The sequence below is a fragment of the Nesoenas mayeri genome (genome assembly GCF_963082525.1).
Source record: "Nesoenas mayeri genome assembly, chromosome: 20".
In the NCBI taxonomy this organism is placed as follows: Eukaryota; Metazoa; Chordata; class Aves; order Columbiformes; family Columbidae; genus Nesoenas; species Nesoenas mayeri.
The window spans coordinates 2049566-2071225 of NC_137569.1; the positions used below are offsets into that span (position 1 = coordinate 2049566).

At 45.7% G+C, this 21660-nt stretch overlaps 2 protein-coding genes across 3 annotated transcripts in view; both read left to right on the forward strand.

Annotated features, from left to right (window-relative positions):
* Positions 1–270: 270 nt before the first annotated feature.
* On the forward strand, positions 271–18680 carry PPM1D (protein phosphatase, Mg2+/Mn2+ dependent 1D). The gene is made up of 6 exons (XM_080357337.1): positions 271–849; positions 6326–6554; positions 8421–8545; positions 14588–14778; positions 15423–15665; positions 17225–18680. The coding sequence occupies exons 1-6, from the start codon at positions 411–413 to the stop codon at positions 17777–17779; spliced, it is 1782 nt and encodes a 593-aa protein (XP_080213463.1). The 5' UTR covers positions 271–410; the 3' UTR covers positions 17780–18680.
* Positions 18681–20430: 1750 nt separating this feature from the next.
* BCAS3 (BCAS3 microtubule associated cell migration factor) overlaps positions 20431–21660 on the forward strand; it is a 282873-nt gene continuing 281643 nt past the window's right edge. For both annotated transcript variants that reach the window (XM_080357114.1, XM_080357115.1), the window contains exon 1: positions 20431–20664. The gene's annotated coding sequence lies outside the window, so the exon portion shown is untranslated. The remainder of the gene's footprint in view (positions 20665–21660) is intronic.

The window sequence follows — 21660 nt, forward strand, 5'->3', positions numbered from 1 at the left end:
GCTTCCTGGAGCAGTGTGGGGAGTCCCGTGCTTTGAGTTAGGAGCTAGTGCAATGTGCCCGTCGCCCGGAGTAGTTGGGGCGCCCGCCTGGAGTAGGCGCCCGCCCCCCCTCTCCGGCTCGGCAGGAGGCGCTGCGTGCGTGCCCGCCGCTGGCCGGCAGGGGGCGTCGTGCTGGCCGCCCTTTCCGCCGCGGCGGGGGCGCGTTGCGGCGGGGCCCGGCAGGGGGCGCTGCGCGCGGAGCGGCCGCCGTTCGGCGGGGCTGGCCGGGGGCGGGCGGCGCGGTGCGGCGGCGCGGACATGCCCGAGCAGCGCCGCCGACATCAACAATAGTCCGCGGCGGCGGGCGGGGAGCCATCGCGGGCGGGGAGCGGCGAGCGCCGCCGCGCCGAGCCTCCCCTCCCCACCCCTCCATGGAGGGGCTGTACTCGCTGGGGGTGAGCGTGTTCTCCGACCAGGGCGGCAGGAAATACATGGAGGACGTGACCCAGATCGTGGTGGAGCCCGAGGCGGAGCGCGGCCCCCCGCACAAAGGCGGAGCGGCGCCCGGAGGCCCGCGCAGCGCCGAGCCCCCCGCCGAGAGCGGCCGGCGGCGGGGAGGGAGCCCCCGGGCGCCGGAGGAGGGAGCGCTGCCGCCCGGCCCCGGCTCCGGCCGGCGCCCGCGCCGCTCCGTGGCCTTCTTCGCCGTGTGCGACGGGCACGGCGGGCGGGAGGCGGCCCAGTTCGCCCGGGAGAACCTGTGGGGCTTCATCAAGAAGCAGAAGGGCTTCGGCTCGGCGGAGCCGGCCGAGGTGTGCGCGGCCCTGCGCAAGGGCTTCATCGCTTGCCACCGGGCCATGTGGAAGAAGCTGCGTAAGTTCGAGGCGATTGGCGCCTTCCAGCCGCTCCCGCTCCGCCGGGTCCCCCGTCCCCTCCCGCCTCCTTTCCCCCCGGAGCAGCCGGTAACGCTGCCGGCCCGGCCTCTCCGCCGCGCCCGGCCGTGCCCTCCCCTGGGTTCCCCTTCTCCTTTCTGCAGGGCCCTGCAGTCAGAGCTCAGGGGACAGCAGTTCCCCTATGTGCCCGAGACGCCAGTCCCTCCCTTCTTCCATGCGCTGGGATCCCCTGAGCGTGGGACGTCCCGCTTTTAGCCGCCTTTTTATTCCCCCCCCCCCCCCCCCCCCCACCCCGCACTATTGTGAGTTGCGTGCTTGAAAGCCCCCCCATCTGTGCTGAGGAGCAGGGCAGCATCGTTACTGCCTGTGTGCGGGGACCACAGGAGAAGTGGGATGCGATTGGAGATGTTAACTCAAGTAATTCGGTAAAACAAGGAAAACTGGAGGGCAAACTGTGGGAGAAGAGATAGAATCAGAGGATGAGGACACGTTGTGGGACGGTTGTGCTATGGAGCTGAAGATGGTGTGATTGTAGAGCTGCAGCTTGTTTTCAGGGTGTTGCAAGTTGGATCTCCAAATTCAGTTGGGGGATCTCCATCTAGTGGAATGGAACTCCCCCTTAGATTTCCCTTGTCCAGAATATCATGAAAAGGGAAAAAAAAAAAAAGAAGAAATATATATATATCTCAGCCTTAAGTGGGCTGGGACTGTTTTTCCTTAACTGTCCCTTGATTTGAACTGTTTCTACTGAGTCCTGCTGGAAGGATTCAAAGTGTGACTGTTTTATAAAGGATAATCATTCACTCATTTTATGATTTGAGCATCAGGGAATATGAAGGGTACCTGCCAAAACAGAAAATACGGTCAATATCATGAAGGTATTGGTTGCTTAACGGCAGTAGGGTAGAAGTTGGGGTCCCAAAAAGGTAAGGGTAAAGGAGAGTGACAAGACAGGTGACAGCGATCGTTCCTGTACTCTCCCTTCTCCCTGAGTAGTGGGACTGCAGAATTGAGATATGAAATATTATGGCTTAGAGTATGAATGTGTATGTGTAGTGTGTGTGTGTATTGTGTATTTATGTATTCAAAAGCCCCAGAAAAAGAAAATGCCGGAGCAGTGAGTAGCAATGAAGACAGCCAGGCAGGAGGGGAACACAGTAACATTGGATCGAAAACACAGCGATACTGACAGTTGAGCTTGGGAGACAAACATAAAAAGCAAGAATTGCACTTAGAGCACCGTGCGGTTTCAACGAAGTGATTAATGGGGGGGCTTAGAGTGTCAAAACAGTTTCGATTTCTTTTTCCTTTTTTCTTGAATAGCAAAATAGAGAAGTTGTGCGTATGTTAGATACTTGAAAAGATACAGGGGAAGGAATGGAAAGGTTGGAGGGACGCTGATATTGGCCGGAAAGGAAGGATTGTGAGTTTTAGAAGCACCAGGACTTGACCACAACCTTGATGTTGAGAAACGAATGGTGAGCGACGTGTGACCTCCTGGGCTGCAGACACGCGTGATAAGGAGAAAGATGAGTGAACGGCGAAAACGGCACGGGGAGGAAGATACGGAGCTGAGTTGTGTCGTCGTAGTACCCGTATCTGTTATTTGTCACTGCAACTACGTGTGAATACAAAATGGAGAGAGGTGGAATGACAGAATGCAGGAAATAGTATTTCAGCAGTGACCGTTTAGGAAATAGTACTTGGGTCGTGAAACCAATTTAAATTGTTACGAGGAACATCAGAGCTGTGGCTGTGAGCCTTTGGTGGCGGGTTCAGGTAGGCTGGATACTGAACTTGGACGGAGTCCGGTTGTACTGATTCCTGCTGCGTGTGCATAGCAGCTAGCGTTTTGTGGGACAAAGCATTCCTGTCTCTGGCTTTTAACTTCTCGTACCATGTTATGGAATCCCGATGCAAATTTTATTTACAATAACGTCCCATATCATCATATGTGGAGCAGGTCTGCGTGCGTTGGTGACACTATGGGCGTGACAGGGCCACTGGGTATTTGGTATCTTGAAACGGGGGCGGGAGAATGGTTTGAATTTTTGGTGTAAAGGGTGGAGCCTTGATTGCTTCCAGTTGATGCCTGATCATTTTTGGTTTAATTATAGAGTAATAAAAATACCTGTATGCTAAAAAGCTTCTGGAGTGAAAGTTCTTATTTGAAACCTGTTTCTAGGACAGGTAGGAAAGGTGTTGACAAGGAGCCTCCTCAGGAGGGCCCGGCTGTTGATGTGACTTTGCTGAGAATTGCGTTAGTTTGTGTTCCTTTGGTAATTCATTATTTGTGTGGCCAAGAGCTTGTTTACAAATGTTATAGTTAGATTGATACTATTAAAAACATTTTTCAGCTTCACTAGATACAATTTAGAAAGAGTCGCATCCTTCTGCTTTTGTTATAACTCTTCCCATTAAATTTAATTGAAGCAATAAAAGTCAAGTAATATTTTCATCTCTTATGCAATAAGCTTTTTTTGTAATTTTCACTGTAAAGTCCATAATTTCAGGACTCTTCTTAGAAATGTTTGAGTTAATCTGTGTATTCTTATCTGAAAAGGACTTGGACTACTTAAAGTAATGCAGGTTTTCAGGATTATGTAAAATTTTTAGGGTATTGCTGCATTGAAAGTTCATATAGTGTTTATTTTTGGAAAGTTTAATAAGAATTTTAGAATCAAACTAATTTCAAATGAGGCATTGTAGTTTGACTTAATGTATATAAAACCAGTGAAGTAAAAATAATATATATTCTTCAGCAGTTTGTGCTTCCCAGAATAATCCCAAATAATTTTCAGAAATGAGCAGAACTTCCACAAATGCCTTTTGGAGCAGTCTGTGTATTGCAGATCACATGCCAACCATCATCAGCAAATTTGCTTTTTAGACTGTGGTGGGGAATTGTTTTGTTACAGATGTGATGGCCAGGTGTGGGATACGTGTTTTGGTGTAACAGGTACACTGCTTGAGGGATGTTGGTACTTTTAAACCAGTTCTTACCCCCTGACTTTCCAGTCCAGAAGAAGGATGAAAAAGTAAGACTTAGAGGCCTGGAAAGCTGCATGGATTTGTCTCAAACTAGATAATCTGATAGCTTCAGAAGACTTAATAGGCACTCTCTTTTATTTTTTTTCTTGGAAGTGTGGGCAGTGCATCTGTTGAAGTGAAACTGGGGGGTTTTGTGGGCAGGTGTTGCGAGTGGGTCCCGGGCAGTTGTGAGTCCCTGCTGGATGCAGCTGTGGGTTTAGCTCCTGCTCTGCATTGGCGTCCGCTGGTTCAGCCTGTGCGCGTGTTCCAGAAGACATGGGATTTTTCCCATCTAAGACCCCTTAACCTGGTGGACTCGTGTGTGTCCCAGGGTGTATTGAAAAGTTCATGACTGTAAGTACAGAATTAGGGATACAGGCCCACAAGGAGACTTCGACTGACTCTGTTTTCCCAGAGGGCTGCCTGGAGGTATTTCTGCTGTTGCTTAAGATTGATAAAAACATAGTTCTGATTTGTGGAGGAATCGGGTAAGTGACTTCAATTTTAATACTTGAGCTCAGAAGAGAACTCAGGTGTTTTGCTGGTTTTGTTCGTTTCTGGTGAGACACAGTCTCTAAAGAAAGCGTTATGCAATATATAATACCTTAAGGAGGAGCGAGGCATAAACTGAAACCCCTTGGTGACAGATTAATTTCTGGTTCTGTTGGAGCCTGAAATCAGAGGTTGCTGTATCATTCTTTTTCTTGTAAGTGGGCGATTTCACTCTCTGTGCTCGTCATTCCCATAAAGACTGATTTTACTCTCTAATATATTTTATTGCTATTGAGGGGTTGTTACACTGACAGAAACTCGTTAGTTGCAGCTTGTTTTCTGTTAAGTGCATGGTTGAAGTCCTCATTACCACTCGGCTTCCTCCCTCATTTTCTTTCCATTTGGAATGTGTTAGATTTAATATCCACAGTTAAAATTGCCAGACAAAGTACTTCCAATGAGCTGATTGAATGTTTGTGTTCTTGAAATAAAGCTACTCCTAAGGAGAAATAGTATGTTAGTATTTAGAACACAGAGCTAGAACTTTAAGTTATGCTGGATATCTTGGTAGCTAATGATAGGAAATTCAGCCTTTATCACCAGATGATCTATAGAATTCTGCTTCTCCTTCAGCACGTCTGCTGTTTTCTGCTTCGGGCATCTGAGCATCGTTCAGTGGCACTAGAACTTATTAAATTCCTAATATTTTCCTTCTGCTTAAAACTTTTGAAGTTGAAAATATCTGTTTTCACAGAGGGGAAGGCCTAATTGTGTTTTGATTTTCCTTTTTTCTTGTGTGTTTGTGCCATAGGAAAATAAACAATATAGTACTTTGGCAGTCTGGCTCGGGTATTTCCTGCAAACAGAATGTGTCTCACCGTGGAATTTTAATGTTGTGCTGTGTGAGCGTGACTTGCGAAGTGCAGAAGATAGAATGTGACAGGGAGATGAGTCTCCCTTCAGAGTTTGTCTGGGGACATGAGTGGGTGCAGTGAAGGGGAAACACGAGGTTGCTGTTGACAGTTGAAATCAAGCGATCTCTGGGAGCTTGTTGGGTTTTCCGAGGGGCACTGGGATGGCACGGCTGATCTCTTGTCCCTGGGGTGGTGCTGCAGTGGTTTGGTGGAGTTTTGGAAGAGGGTGAGATTGGGTGTGTAGACACAAAAATAGACAAGAAAAGGCATGAAAGAGAAATTTGGATTGAATGTAAATGGACAGAGTAGTGTAATAGGAAACTAACCCACGTGTTTTGAGGGCAAAGCAGTTGAGAAAGATTTCCCTAACCATGTATCCCACACTAGCCTAGGTATTGAGTTGTTCTGAATTCAAGGGATGTCTTCAGCAGAAGATTTGATGCTGGGTATGGATACTGTCCTCAAGTAGTCTGCGTTATTCAGTCCTCCAAAAGGAAATGTGAATGAAACGGTTGATGTTATTCAACTTCAAATGTTCAACGTATAAAAGTAGAATAGAATTTTCTTTCCTTCCAAGGGGATCAGGAATGTCCAGAAAACTTGGTTGCCAGTCGAATATCCAGACAAATGACCTAGTTTATAATGTTTCTACCTATTTGGACAAGGAAGTGAACAGTAGATCTTACTACTCAACACTCAAGGAGCACATCTTCCCCTCTAGCCTAGTGATGCTTGGAATATTACACTGGAGGAGACAGTTTTTTGAATCCTGTCTTGGTGCTTTGATACTGTCATTATATATGTATGTGTCAATTGAAGATGCAGCTGGGGGAGTGATGGTAAAGTGGGGGGGGACCCGAGGGTACTGGTTTGCCTGGCCGTACTAGTTAAGTACACTCTGTATTGTGATGTTATGGGTGTCTCTGTGACACACCCTTCCTTTTGATCTTCAAAACATTTCCAGTTCCAGAGAGTTAAAAACAAAAGTATTTTTATTTGCTTTTTTTTTCCTCATTGCAGCAGAGTGGCCAAAGACCATGACGGGTCTCCCGAGCACGTCGGGAACTACAGCCAGCGTGGTGATTATCCGCGGCTCCAAGATGTACGTGGCTCACGTTGGCGACTCCGGCGTGGTGCTGGGAGTCCAGGATGACCCCAAGGACAACTTTGTGAGGGCTGTGGAGGTGACACAGGACCACAAGCCAGAACTTCCCAAAGAAAGGGAGAGAATTGAAGGCCTTGGGGGCAGGTAAGTGTCTCAGTGCTTTTTACTTCAGTTCTGATCTCTGGGTGCTATTTGTGTCTTTCTGACTCAACTAGGCTTAAGCTTGCTTGCTTTAGGGAGGGGCGAGCAAGCTGGTGAATCTCATGGTCTATTTATATTCCTTCTCTATCTACGCTTCCCCCCCCAGTTTGGTAACGTGTTACAGTGATCCATTGTTACACTCATGGTTTTCGCTAATGGTTTATGGTATAAACAGCATGTTTTGCTGGATTCCCGTGCAGGTGAGGTGTGGTTACAATTCTACACATTCACTGAAAACTTTGGAAGTGGAAATACTGGTATTTGTCCTATTTTTCATTAAATTCTATGGAATCTGAGGCTGTGGGAGGACTTGCCTTTCCACACAGATAGTGATATGAGCTCGGGAATATCCGATTTGCTGAATGGTGGTACCACAGCAGTTTCAACACAAAATAGTGTGTAATTCCTTATTCTGTGTTGTTCCTGTGGTGACAATGGCAGCTGTTGAGTTTCCAAGTTCTGCACCTCAGAGACTGAAGCTTCAAAGCAGCATTTCCTGGAGCATTAATATATAGATATATTTTTAAACCTTTATTTTTACTAGTAGTCCTGTTTTTCCCAAGCTGGCTCTTACAGGCAGTTGTGAGGTAGAACTGTGCAACTATGCTTATTAATGTCTTCTCTTTCATGGGAGTGGATTGGGGAAAGTTAGTGGGAGAGCATAATGGAATCTTTCACTAAAAATGGTATTTTCCTAGTACCAGTCTCTGAGTGTGGGATGAGGTCTTGTTTCCAGTAATGACTGGAGTTCACTTGGTGCGGTCATTAGTTGCACCAGTGGATTAGGTTGATTTTAGGATGTGGTGTTGGACTTTGCTGCACTGTGCATGCAGAAGGATGGAGCTGAACATGCCCTTGTTGTTAAGGCCTTTGAAGTCTTAGGAAATGCATCTTGAATAGCTTTGGTATGGGGAATCTTGAGGCGGTTCCAGAGCTTCTCAGTTTCTAATTACCAATGGCTGTTCCTCGGCTAAAAGCTAGCTTTTAAGTATCTATAATAGTTCTTAACTTGGTTGGGGCCAAGCTTTGCTAGTTCCTCCTTCCGTTGCCTTTTCTTGATGGCTCTTACTCTCTGTTCTTTCTTCCCAGCCTCCCCTCCCAATAGCAGCTGCCCCATTTACTTGCTCCGCAGCTTCTCCTTTGACTTTCCTGCTGCCATCTGTGAGAGCTAAAACCAGAGCTCAGTGCCTCAGAGCAGGTGTTAACACTCAAACGCAGAGCTGTTTCTTCATACCTCTTGCTTTCAGCAGATAGCCGCTATGAACAATTCCTCTTTTATTTCTGCCTCTTGTTGCTGCACCAGTAAGGAAATCCCTGCAGAAGGCTGCTCCTTTCTTCTTTCTTCCTTTTTGTTCCCAACTGTACTGTGCTGCTTTTTGCTGCCAGACTTCAGCAGATGGAGAGAACCAAAGGAGGAACCACATGATATTTCCACCCGAGTGAGCTGGTGTTGATGGTCCTCATCTGAGGAAAACAACTTCAGTTTTGCTTTTTCTCTGACAGATTCAAAAGATATGCTTACATCTGGTGGTTGCGGCCAGCCAGAATTTCTTCCAGGTCTTCATTCCCCTGTTTTTTCTTTTATTTTGCCCTTTGTCTATCACTCTTCCCTTTGGCTTAATCTGGAATGAAACCATCTAAGTGATACCGTGTGTTTTGAAATATTTGATTGTGCTGTGAACTTCCCCGAGGGTGCTGTTGTTATTGATTCCGTATTTGCATATTTAACTAGTTTGATGTCATTGAAACCGACTTTCATGCTTTCATTTCCATTCCTTTTTAACCCCTGCCTCTTTCTGGTGGTTTTAGCGTGATCAACAAGTCTGGAGTGAATCGTGTTGTTTGGAAGAGGCCCCGTCTGACCCACAACGGCCCCGTGCGCCGCAGCACCGTCATTGACCAGATCCCCTTCCTGGCGGTCGCTAGAGCGCTTGGTAAGTTGTGCCCGTGGCTGGGAAGGGAGACACCACCGCGTACAGAGCACCGGAATGGAATTATATGCTGCTTTGCCAAAACACATAGCTTTGGAGATTCACTTGCCTGCACTACAAGGCCTTCAAAAAATATTTTTTAATTCTATATGGATTTCATTTTTCAAATCAAGCTGTAGAAAGTGTCTCTGAGTGAAGGACTTGCCCTGCAACATGTAGGATTTTCAATGTCAGTTTTACAAGGATGGTATTTCTTTCCATTGCAAATGAAAATATGCAAAGCACTATGTGTCCGAGATGGAGAGCACATTGATCTTTTTCTTACTGAAGTAATAGGACTGTAATTTTTGACTAAGTGGTGGTAAGACTAAGGTTTGCCGCATAAAATGTGAATTACTTTGGTCTTCCTTTGGTTAATGTCTTTCAAGACATCAGAGAATGAACAAAGGGATGAAAGTGTGTTTTAGCTGTAAGTTGCCTTTGCGAGAGTATTAGTAACAGGAAACTATCTTTGAGGAACATGTCATTTGGAGGACAAGGAGACATATTCCTGTACCAATCAAACTTGTTACGAATGGTTTTTGGGAAGCACTTAATAACTAAATCTTTGGATACCTCTTGCCCATGAGTGTTAGTGGTTTTTGGTCAGGATTTTTCCTTAGATTTCATTGCAGAATTCCAATCTACTGCAGTTCATTGTGTCCTTCCTTGCATCCTTCCTCTGTCCTTCTCCCCTTCTGCCCCAGCGAAGAAGTCTCTATCCACATATACCCAGTACAGGTCTGATTTTATGGAAATGTGGTATCATATTTTTACCTGTGAAAAGTGTCCTGTGACTTAATTTCTTCTTGGCAAGCTTACCAGTTACCCAATAGTGTTGTCAGTGTTCCTAGATCAGCTGGCAGCGTGTGGTGGGGACAGTCTGTTCCCGGGACCGCGGTCGTCTTGATAATTGCGCGGCATTACTGTGTCTTATTTCAACGGCAGCGCTATCTGTTTCACATGGGTTTATCCAGCGTTAAGAAGAACTTTGCTGTGATAACTAACATTGTAAAAGACAACTGTGGATCAAGGAAGGAGGCACAGGTGTCTCAGTGGCTGAACAGTCATCTTTTCATAAAAATTTTAACTATATGGACATTTTTCTCGATCTTACAAGTCTGCATTGTGTATTTTAGGCAAGATAGGTGCTTATTTTGTGGTTAGTAAAACTGACTCGAGTTTTGAGTAAATTCTCTGGAGTTAATAGATGACTAGCAAACAGATCTTCATCCACTGAGGTACATACCCTTCCTTTCCCCTTTTCTGCGGAAGGGTAAGTGTTCCTGATAGATTACAAAAAGTGTACGCTTAATTTCAGTGAGTCATTCCTATGATTGCAAGCTTGTTGTTTGTCTAAATAGCTTGATGACTTTTGATCTGATTCCTGTCAGCAAACTGAACGAGAGGATTTGGCTGGGTTTTGTGTGCAGATGGAGCTGAAGGAACGATGCGTCTATTAGCGCCCTGTTGCGTTTGTTCCCGTTACGTGGACAAAGAGGATTACTGGAGAGTTTCAGGTCCAAGAGACGAGAACACCCATCATTTAATAATTCTTGGTTTCTAAAGTTAGGAGATTTGAAAGCTTTGGCATCTTCAAATTATGGAGGAACAGGTTTACAACATGAGTGTGTTCTGGTGTTTCCCTGCTCCGGGAGCCCTGCGGAGGTGCGACAGGCCTGGAAACAGGAGCGCAGCTGCTTTGCTCCGTAGGACCCAGATGGTGCACAGACGCTCACAGTTTGGAAACAGGATTTAACTCCTTTCTGAGGCCAGCGTGCCACTTACGCCGCTTACAAAAGACCTGCCGTGACTGAAGCCATTTGCATTCACACGCTGAGGCTCGCTCGACCTCTTGGCTGCCTCCCAGATCGCTACCCTCGTTGGCACAGCCCTGCTGCCTTGGAGCCTCTCCAAGAGGAGTAATAACTGTCCATGTTGACGTATACCGGTTACCAGTACGCCAGTCAATCCCACTGAGATCCAGCACGGTGACTCTTTCTGCCGAGTCCAAACTCCATTGTTACTCTTCATAGAAATTGCATGCAGATCCCAGACTGGGCAATAATTTTTAGTAGGAGAGCAAGACTCTCACACTTTTCTCTGGAGAAAAGCCTAGAGAGTTGTAAATTCTGTCTTTGAAGTGAGAAGATTATCTGATTAAAACCCCTGAAATTTAGAATATAAGGTTGTTTTTGTTTCAAGTTTTTCAAGTTGTGAGTAGCTTTCTCCACCTCTCGTGCAGTGCGCTCTGGCACAGCCCTGGGTAGGCGCCTTTTTTATCTCTCTTGCCTGCGATTTGCTCACATACAGACAGCGATGAGCAGCCACTGTAAAGACTGCCTTATGAGCAGCTCTTAATTTACTGTTCATTTTAAATGCAATTATTTGTTAATTTGCTGTTGAAACACGGTTCTCTTGCCTGCGCTTCCTTTTCTGCGCAGTGTTGAGGGTGACGCTCTTTCAACAGGTTTGGCTGAAACTGCACGTAAAAAGCTCTCTAAAAAGTACTGCTAGAGGAGCAGTGGAAATTGTGAAGCCCCAAGTGCTTCTGTGTCTTTTGCACTTGCTGCTGCCTGCAGCTTTGTCCCCATCCCTCAGCCTGAACTGTGGTTGTTCCTGGGTTGTGTTCCCAGGACATTGCTGTTGTGTTGTCTTTAGCCTGCTGTGGAGATGCCCTCTTGTGGCTATAGGGCTGGCTTGCCATCGGTTTTGGTGAAAACTCCTTCCACCCCAGCTCAGCCTAAATGGTTTAAGTGGTTCCTGGCGGGATTCTCCCCGAGATGTGTCTCGCTGAGCGGGAGGAAAGGAAGTTCTGCAAGTCTTTGCTTTGTACTAACAGACCTTTCAGCTAAACCTTTGATGTAAAAAGATCTGGGATTAATCAAACTGGGTTTTTGTTTTGAACTGACTTACAAAAGTAAACTTTTTCTCCCACGCTATTAAAACCAAAAGATATTTTTGTATTCAAAACAGCACGCTCCAGAAACATAAATGAAAGACTTGATTTATATGACTTCTGGACACACTTTTGCTGCAAGAAGGCTTTGGGCTTAATCCAATCCAGTCCACTTATACGATGGGTGTTTTTGTTTGTAACTTCAATTACTTTCCTGGCAGCAGCTGGGTTACAACTAGGTTTCTTTCATTGTGTAAGGTAATAGTAAGCAGATCAGATAGACTGCACACTTTGATATATTCTTATAGGTAGCTGAATTAGTTACCTGCTCCACCAGGGTATGATTTCAAACATTTGTTTTTCATTTTGTAAGATGCAGTGTAATTTTTGTGTGGATCTCTGTATATTATTCTGGTTTGAGTCATGACTAGGAAACAGGTATGACTTTTCTGGAAGATATGGAAGGAACTACATTGATAGTATTTGGGGTTTTTTTTGTTTGGAAAACAAATACACAAGAAGAAATAATCCTGGTCTGTATGCTTTAGAGAACAAGATTTTTAAGTTTTAGAAATGTTTGGGTTTTGATTCTGAACAAAAATAGTACGGCTCATGAAGTGAAGTCTGAGAACCTGGCGTTCCAGTTGTGTAACAGGAGCCTCTGGCACATCACATCACATCTTTACTTCTGTCCCAAAGCGAGCAGCCAGCCCAGGGACCCTTCATCCGAAGGGTCCCTGGGCTGGCTGCTCGCTTTGGGACAGAAGTAAAGATTTCGGAGCACTTTACTCTGCCTCTCCCTTTTTCCTTGGCAGCATTGTGGCAGAGGGTGCCATGTACACTGCCTCTGCCCAATTTTGTCACATTTTCCCCAGCTGGCCAGAGCTGGCAGTCCCGTTCTATCTACGCAGCACTGACTTGATCTCTGGTGCTCTTGCCCTTTAGTGGGGGGAAAAAAATGTAGTACTTCCCCCTGGTGACATGGATCTGCCAGAAGGATTCTTGAATATTCATTCTGCAGTGCTGTTCTACCAAGGATTGGCCTGAGTTTGGGGTTTCTGGGAGGAGATTGATGAAAGATCAGCACTGAAGGTCACTTTCCCATTTCTTTAGGGTGATTGCAAGTGCTGGTTGTTTCCTTCTAGGCTGAGGATGGAAGAACTTGGGTTTTTCTATATACCTCAGGCTTCAAATATACCTTGTGGAATTTTTCCTGCGCCAAAGAACCAAAAGCTTTAATTCTTTTTCTATTGGACATCTAGTGCCCCATTAGCTTTCAGTAGCTCCAGGCTTGGTCAGCTAATATCTGATTGTGCTTTAATGCTGTTTCACCTCACAACTTTGCAAATGAGTTATTGTGTGTTTACTAGAGATTTTTTGAGCTTGAATAGATGGTGAGTACAGCTGAATTGAACACTCCTGGAAATCCAGTTCTCTCGGTATGTTTGCAGCAGACTTGGAATGCTGCTTTGACAGAGGTGATGCTACGAGAATATCCCCATGAGGAGACATGTTCTGTGGTATCGGGATGGTTGTTACTCAGCTGTTTCCTCAGGAAGAGCAGCAGATGGGCATGACGACATATGTACATGAACCAAAAGTAAATAGCATCGGGTTATTTTTATCATACAGCACAGTATTTTTAATTTAAAAAGTGATTCAGCTAGCAACATTTGTCACTTCTCCTAAATGAGTCTGCACATACTAGCAAATAAAAGCGCAAAAATATTATGCGTGTTGGAAATTGCTGCCACCGATTCCAAGATCTGGCTGTTGTAAGATCTCAAGCTCTTGTTTGTTTTACTTGCTGCACTTACGACAGGCAGGACGTGAAGAACTCTCAGTGCACCAAGACTTTTTGTGGCAATTCATATACAATAATTGCTGCGCTGGAGCTCGGCTCTTCTCGTACAGGATTTATTTTGATCTCGTTGCCAGCTGCCTTGCTTTGTTGAGAGTCTGGAGGCAGAGTGCACCTCTATAAAAGCAGGCTTGGCTTTCAATTAGCGCTTATTAGCAACGTTTCTGGCTGCGGCTGCTGCAGCGAAGGTGAATTGGTGCTTTAATGAGGATGGACCATCCATGCTGGCGGTGGTGAAGTGCGGTAATTGAGTTGAAGTATTCCCTTTCCTGATCCTGGAGAAGTCCTTTCAACTGGTTAATAGCTTAGGGCAGAGCTAATGGAAGGACGTAGGAAGACAAAAAGCTTATTTATTATCTTTCAAAGGGTGGCGAAGGATGTGGAAGAAGGCTACGGGCATGCTTTCTGAAGCCAGCAAAAAGTAAAGAGAAAACCCAACTAAACCTTAAACTGGAGTTCTTAGCCTGCTGTATGCTTTTCAACTCTGACATTTTAATTAATTTCTACTTTTAAAGCTTTATGTTCTGTACAGGAGGATCTAGCCAGTGCTTGCAAATAATCATGTTACTATTTGTTGCTTATCACTGTAGGAAGCTATTTATGAACATAAAAAAGGAAGAGAAGGTGTTAGTGCAAATTAATACCATTCTTGATTTAAAGGCCCAACCTCAGAAGAAGTTTATTTTTTGAAGTATCCCTGATAAACCAAGTTGAAATAAATTGATGTGGAAACGTGTTTTCCCGCTGGAGTGGTTGGTAGTTGAGGCTGGTTTGGAGGAAGCACTTGAACCAATAGATGATATGATATTGGGGAGAAAAAGGGCATTATATGATCTTTCCCCTCCAAACCCCAAACAAAGCAAGGCTTTCCTTCTGTTAAGGAGAACTTCAGTTGTTCGGACAGCTTTTAGTTTGGATATTGAGGCTTCACTGTTTTCTAAGTATTCATCTGTTGTATTTCCCCTTATTCTGAAAATCTTAGTTTCAAGAGAGTAGACGACCTCCTATAAACATAGTTTGGTTAGAATGTGCTTTTATTATTATTTTTTAAATTTAAATTGCTACATATTAATAGGATTGGAAAATGACAGCAGCAGAACAGTAAGTGTGCTGGAATTACTTTGTGTTACTGTTGCTGACTTGTGACTGGTGGTAATTGTTTTATGGGAACATTTTTCCATAGTTTCCAGGATTCGGATTTTCATGTGTAATGTAACAATTCAAAGAACGTCGTCTTCTCCGCTAGGTGATCTCTGGAGCTACGACTTCTACAGCGGTGAGTTTGTTGTGTCTCCGGAGCCCGACACGAGTGTGCACACCATTGATCCCCAGAAGCACAAGTACATCATCCTGGGCAGCGACGGGCTGTGGAACATGATCCCACCGCAGGACGCCATCTCCATGTGCCAGGATCACGAGGAGAAAAAGTACTTCATGGTGAGAGCAAGGGCGGGAAGGCATCCTGAGAATTTAATACTTCTTTCCTCTAAATATTGCGTAGTCTGGCATGTATGAACAGTACCTAATGATGGCATATTCACTTTTGCCATGGAATGTATGTTGTTATATTGTGGTTGCATATACTGTCAGATACCCTGCATGTTAACATTGTTTAAATAATTTGGTTGGAATTACTGGGAAATCTGACTACGAGGATGGTACCTGTCAGCAATGAAGAAAACATGTTCTTTCTGTAAGGAATCTGTACAAAATACTGTCTGAAAATGCACTTTATTTCACGTTAAGACACGTGTTACAATGAAGACTGATTATTTATTGGCATTTTACTTGAGAGACTTTTGGAAAGACGGTAGGATGTGTCACAACCAGGTTATTTATGCAAGTCATTGCATCAGTTTGTGGTTTCAAGAACTCCTGTGGATTCTACTGCAAACAGATTTTAAAGTTCTATTTCACTAAGATGTTTCAATTAATATTCTCTTTTGCTTCTGAATCGAGCTGCTTTAGCACACGGTAGATAGCAACATGTAGTTCAGGTTGTGCCACATAAACTGTCCCATCTTCCATTTATAAAGTCAGGTGGACCTGATCACTTTCTGTCCCTCTCTTATACCATCAAGGGCGAGCACCGACAGTCTTGTGCCAAAATGCTGGTGAACAGAGCGCTGGGCCGGTGGCGGCAGCGAATGCTTCGTGCGGATAACACGAGCGCCATCGTCATCTGCATCTCGCCGCTGCAGGACAGCAAAAGCAACCTGGAAAACGAAGAGGAATTGTACCTGGACTTGGCGGAGAGTCCCTGCTATAGCAGCCCCGATGTGAATGTCATGACGCCCTCCCGCTGCTGCACCCCACCTGTCAAGGTAACGCTTTTCTTCCAGCGTTTTAAATGTTCTGCTTCTGAGTGTGGAGTCCACTAAATACGTGTCAATCTCCCTTTTCTTCCCTTAGTATTATAGTAATTTCTCTCTATGCAGCTTACCCTGAGAATGAAGTTGGGCTGCAAGTTGAGTTTCCTGCCTTGCCATGTACTTGTAGAGCTTGCAGAGCAGATAAATTCCAGCCTACTTGTAGATATGTTCTTAATCTTGTTTGATTTGGTTTTGCTGGTGTGTGGTGTTGTTTTTTTAATAAGGTAACCCATGGTTGATGCGTTCAAACACACATTGTTGTAAAGAATGTTTTCTTTCTGGATAGGGAGATCTTATTATCTTCTGGTAGATTTAATGTTCCTTGTTAAGTGGAAGAGACATAATACAAGGTGTGTGTTCAGGTTAGAAGCTTTACCATTAACATAAAGCTGAGCTGTTCAGAAGCTTTTTTTCCCCGTTCTCTAAGAACTGGAGTGCAGTCAGGAGTGGATGTTTGTTTCAGTAATTACCAGCTGCTCCCGCTTTAAGTGCCGGTCCTTTGATGTTCTGTGGTATCTTTGGATAACTGTCCTTTGGGCAAAGTAAAAAAGAACACAAGAAGTAGAAAGGGAATCCTTAACGTTCCCTTGGTAGAAATAAGCTGTTAATAAAGTGGCAAGTTCAGCTTGTCCCCTTCCATCCAGGATAGCAAAATAGATGAAAAGAGCTTAGAGTCTTGCAGAATCTTGAGTGCAGAAAAATCACTGGAATTTTAAATACTGAAAAACTTCAGACTGATAATTTTGGTGTTTGCTGTGCAGATAAGGCCCTATTTTAATTTTTTTGCTTAATGTGCAAAGCCCAAAAGAATATTGACTGACTACAGGTCTTCATGGATAATATATGTAGAAATTAATTCTATTTTAATGCAGAAGCTCATCTGAGATTTTACATTGATTTACTCTGATTCAGCTGTGCGTGGATTTGGGTTTTTAGCGTGTTATTTTCCTAAAGCAGCCGTTGTCATTTGCCACACATGGATGGTGTGCAATGTGGCCTTGAAATTCGCTTTTGAAGGACTCGCTGAGTAACCAGGGATTTCTTCACAATTAAATCTTTAACAAGGCCATAATTCATCTCTTCAGGGCACTGCGTAAATACTCATTTCCATAATCCCCCTGTGGCCAGTCAAACAAGTATTGTCCCTATTTTCCTGTTAGTACCACTGAATATGAGGCGAAACCTTCTCGAGGGCGTGGGAGGGCCGAGTGGCTGGAGGTGGGTTGGCGTTCAGAACGCTCCTGGTCCTCAGAACATGACGTTAAGTGGCTTTGTTTTGCCATCCAGAATGACCGTGGTTCCTGGAGGGTGGGTCGATGTGCTGTGAGGAACGCAGCGGCTTCTTTCCCACCTGCAGAGTATAAAACTAGGTGATAAAATAGATGACTTTGCAAACAGTAACTCTGCTTTTAGAATAGCTTTGTCCAAGGCTCCCCCTTTCTCTCTGCAGTCAGGACAGGTAACACAGCAAAATAATTATGTCTAAATTTATTTCTTTTCTTTTCCCTCAGCTTCCAGAAGATGATCCGTGGCCGCGACTGAATGCTTCTGAGCCTGTTCCTCCCCTCATGCACAGCAACGCGCTCTCAGAAAAGTATTTAGAGCTGCCAAACGAGATTGCCAAAAGCAATTTACCCTCCTCGGGAGCAACCCTGAAGGATTCGGGCCCGCCGGAGGAGAAGTGCAGCAAAACCTTGGCTTTGAGGATACACGAGTCCTACAGCAATGGTTTATCAGTCAGCCTCTCCCCTTCCAACTCCACCAATTCAGGCACGGACCAAAAAGCCTTGAAGGTGTCTCCTAACGGCCAAACAAAAGCCCACGAAGCAGAGAGGACACCCACAGCGAACTTTAAAAGGACATTGGAAGAATCCAACTCCGGCCCGGCTGTCAAGAAGCCGAGACGCGGCCTGGGCCGAAACGTGGGTGTCCAAGGCGAGGGCATGTCGGGCACCCCGCAGCGCCGCAGCTCGGCCAAGCTGGCCATGCGCCGCAGCCTGCGCGGCCAGAAGAAGCTGAGCAGCTCGCTCTTCCACCCGCCCAGGAAAACCGTCTGCGTCTGCTGAGCGGCCTCGGGGCTGATGAGAGTTTGAAGTCGGTGCAGAAGTCCGAAACTCTTCCTGTTTTAATCCTTTTTCTTTTTAAAGTAGAAACTTTTTTTGGTATCGAACAGCTTTACCCCAGCCTTGTACTTGCTTGTATTATAACTGTGAATTTTGTAGATGTGTAGGGTAAAAGTCACTGTAAAATGTGTGTAAATTTGTATTCCTTCATATATGTAGTCTCTCTTCCTTGTATAATTGTTACAGCGGGGCTAAACTTTGTTTAAAAAAAAAATAATCCTTTTTGTTAATTTACTAAAGTCATGAATTTGTATACGCTTCTTGTGATGAGAATTTCACACCTTTTTAACTAAAGTAAATTATTAAACAGAATGGAAGATATGTATTTTCGTAGTACTATACGTTCCACCTAAAGTTTGTCTTTTAGAGAATACACTAGGTCTATATTTTAAATTTTAGATTTCTCTACTCAGAAATGTACGTGGAAGCGGAGATGTTTGGTCTTGCTTTACACAGCTCAGTGTTGATTTCCTTATGTTAATTAAAATACTATGCAGTATCTTATTTAGTTGTATTTTTTGTAACGTTAATCATCAAATTATTTAGCAAAAAAGTGTGTTTTTAAAACTCCAACTCCCCGAACCACCCTGCAAAGCCGTTCCCATCCTGTTGCCGATAATGGCATTTATCCACCCGTCAATGTGTGCCGGCAGAGGCACGAGGTTTCCGCTATTCCAATACCGATGGTGCTGCTAATACCTTTCAACGTAAGTTCTTAAATTATTTTACAACTCTTTTCATTGAGTATGTGGACCATGTGTATGTTCACCTAAATAAAACACATAAAAATTTCATGGGGGTGCCTTTTTTTTTTTTCCCCAAAGTTCTGTTGAGCACAATCATATTTATTTTATATTCATTAATCATCTCATATTCTCCCCTTCTTCACTGCAGCTCTGTGGCTTATGAGACAACACATCCCACGTGGTTTTATTATGGAACCGATCTTGGCACTTTTTTGTACTGAATAAAAATATATCATCTATTTTTTAACTAAGAAGCAGAAGGTCAGTATTTTATTCCAATGGCGAGGGTGGGTATTTATAGAATTAATTCTTTGCTGCTGAAACAATAAAAGGTGAGTTGAAATCAGGCCTGTTATCTCTATGTCACCATGGTTACAGAAATCCTGGAGGGATTGGATGCTTTCTACAAGTGTCTCATTCTCTTTCATCCATCCAGTGAACGCAGCGCTATGGAAGATGAAGGTAACGCTCCGTCCAAATGGGATCATTCAAGAATTTACCTCTGTGCATATGAGATGTAACCTCCAGTGAAGTTTTGCTATAACTGATGTTGAAATTACAGACTGTATAGAGGGGGAAGCATATAGGTGCTAAGAGCAGTCACATCCACTTACCCAGCAACAATCTTTGCAAGAAACTGAGTCATTGTCCATTTCCAGTTTAACCTCATGACACTGAACGTTTTAAAGATGACAGCTCGCAATAAAGATGCCAGTCTAACGTGTTAGATGAAGATCTGTATTGCCGCTTGTACTGTAAGTACGCAAAAGGCACATTTCTGATCTTTTTTTCTCTATATAGACACAAAATTGAAATTATTATCAAATCCTGCTACGTTCATTACTGCGTGCCTTGTTTTCCACATTTCCTCACAACGGTTCTAGACTGGGGCATCTCCAGCTGGACAGACAGACATCGGCTTCTCTCACATCTAATAAACCACGCAAACCCTACGTTTTTACTGGGGAAGCTGCTGAATGACCATCAGGGTTAAACATTCATTTTTTCCAGAGGACGACTGTCCTGTGGGGCAACTTACCAGCTGAGCCGCCGTCCTCTGACGTTTTGTTTGGGACAGAGGGAATAAAGAATGGTCACTCTGCTAACAGGTACTTTGGAAGAATTGAGCTGCGTTACGCTGCATTGTCATAGTTTATTTTTTCAGATGATGACTTGTGGTTTCGGAAGTCAAGGCAGGTTCCCAAACCAGGTTCCCCAATGGTGATTCAGGTGATTCAACCCTGACCCAGAGGGATGAGCAAAGCGCGTCACCCTCAGCAACCCGGGAAGGAATATCTTTAAAAGGTCTTAACATTATTTCAACATCATTTTTTCTCAATGGAGTAAATTGTTAATCATTCTCATCCTGGATCTATTTACTGTTGTTGTGTATATTTTGAATCTGTTCAGCACTCTTTTTCTTCTTTTACTTTCTACAAGCCTTTCAAAAGCTTGGAAGGGCTGATATTGTATGTTTGGTTTATGTGCCATGGGTAACAAGCAGAGTATCAAAGTACTGGTTAAACTTCAATGCTGGCAGTCGCAGCTTGCTTGACTTCAGCCACAATGTCATCTGGACTCACAGGACCAAAAAACAAAGAAAAAAAGAAAATATATATATATATATATATATATATAAAAATATATATGTACACATATATATCCTGCTGCTTCCGCAACTGCAGCCGCAACTGCGGCCGCTCCCGCCCGGACTAACGCACCTTGGCCCCGCCCACCCCGTGCGTCCCCGCCCATTGGCTGCGCGGCGCGTGACGCGACACCCCGCGGCTCCGCCCCCGGCTCACGTGCGCGGGACCGGCTCTCGCGAGACCGCGATGTAAACAAAGCAGCGGGGGGGGCTGCGCCCGCCACCTCGCGCCCTCTCACCCGAGCTTGGCGCGCAGCCGCCCTTCGTGTCTCACACGTCCCGCCCACCGCTGGGAAGCGGGGCACGGATTGGCCGGCGGTGGGAAGCAACCCGCCTTCGGAGCCGTCTGATTGGCTGTCAGCGCGCGGTGCGCTGGGTGTTATTCCCCGTGAGGATCCCAAACACTGTCAGTGAGGAGCCGGGCGAGGCGGCTGGTGAGGGGGTCAGGGCGGCTGTGGCGGGAACGGCACCGGGACCCGCGGGCGGGGGCCGGGCGCGGAGCGCTGGGCGAGGGCAGGGGCGGGCCCGGGCTGCGGGGAGCGCTGTGGCCGGCACTGAGGGCGAACGCGGGGATGTGAGGCCGGGGCGCTGAGGGAGCCCCGGCAGCCGGGCCGGGCGGGCGCGGGCCGGGCGGTGAGCGGGGGCCGGCGGGTCACGGCGCCTCCTGGGGTGTCGGCGGCCTGACTGACTCACCGGGGGAGCGGCCGGGCGGGTCGGGGCTTTTTGCTCCGGAGTTACTCAAGCTCAGGAGGCTGCGGGTGCCCGGCGCTGCCCGGCCGGCCCCGCGGGGTCCGGACAGGGCCCGGTGCCGCAGTCCCGCAGGTGCCCGGGGCAGGTGGCGGCTTCTCAGGGCTCGGGGAACGAGCACCGGCCGGCGCAGGTGTCCCGCCGGCCTAACACATAATGTGAAGGGATATTTTATTCTTTACGTGCTTTTAAGGTTGCTGGGCGTGTTTGTCAAACTTCAGTTGCATTGCTGAAGGTTTTGTTATCAGTTTCTGTGAGGCTCAGTGCTTGTCCGTGTCTCAAAAGCTCTTATAAAGGCTCCCCAGACATGGGAATGATGCTGATAATCATCAGAGCGTTGGGGAGTTGGCTTTTTCTCTCCCTTTCTGCCCCAGTTCTTGGTTTGACGGACAATGGGGCGGCCGAACGGGGGGCTGAGGGGGTGGTGGGACCTGGGATGCTCCTCAAGTGGTTTCTTTGCCCTTTGGAGTGTTCCTCTGAATTTTCACGTGGAGATCAGAAGTGTGAAGAAAAACTCAAAGACAATGCGAAAAGCAAGCGTAGAAAAAGCAGAGCGTGTTCTGTCACGCTTTTTGGGTTAGCTTCATTGTAACCCATTAGTTTTTCAAGAGTGCAATACCCTGCGATTGTCATTGTGCATTGTCTTTATGTAATATTTTTTAAGAATAACAGCTCATTAGTAA

Bases quoted from the DNA above. Each gene is read 5' to 3' on its own strand.
- PPM1D (XM_080357337.1), top strand. From the start codon at position 411: ATGGAGGGGCTGTACTCGCTGGGGGTGAGCGTGTTCTCCGACCAGGGC. The intron at 8,546-14,587 runs GTAAGTTGTGCC...CTTCTCCGCTAG, and splicing joins GGCGGTCGCTAGAGCGCTTG to GTGATCTCTGGAGCTACGAC. The intron at 14,779-15,422 runs GTGAGAGCAAGG...TATACCATCAAG, and splicing joins AGGAGAAAAAGTACTTCATG to GGCGAGCACCGACAGTCTTG.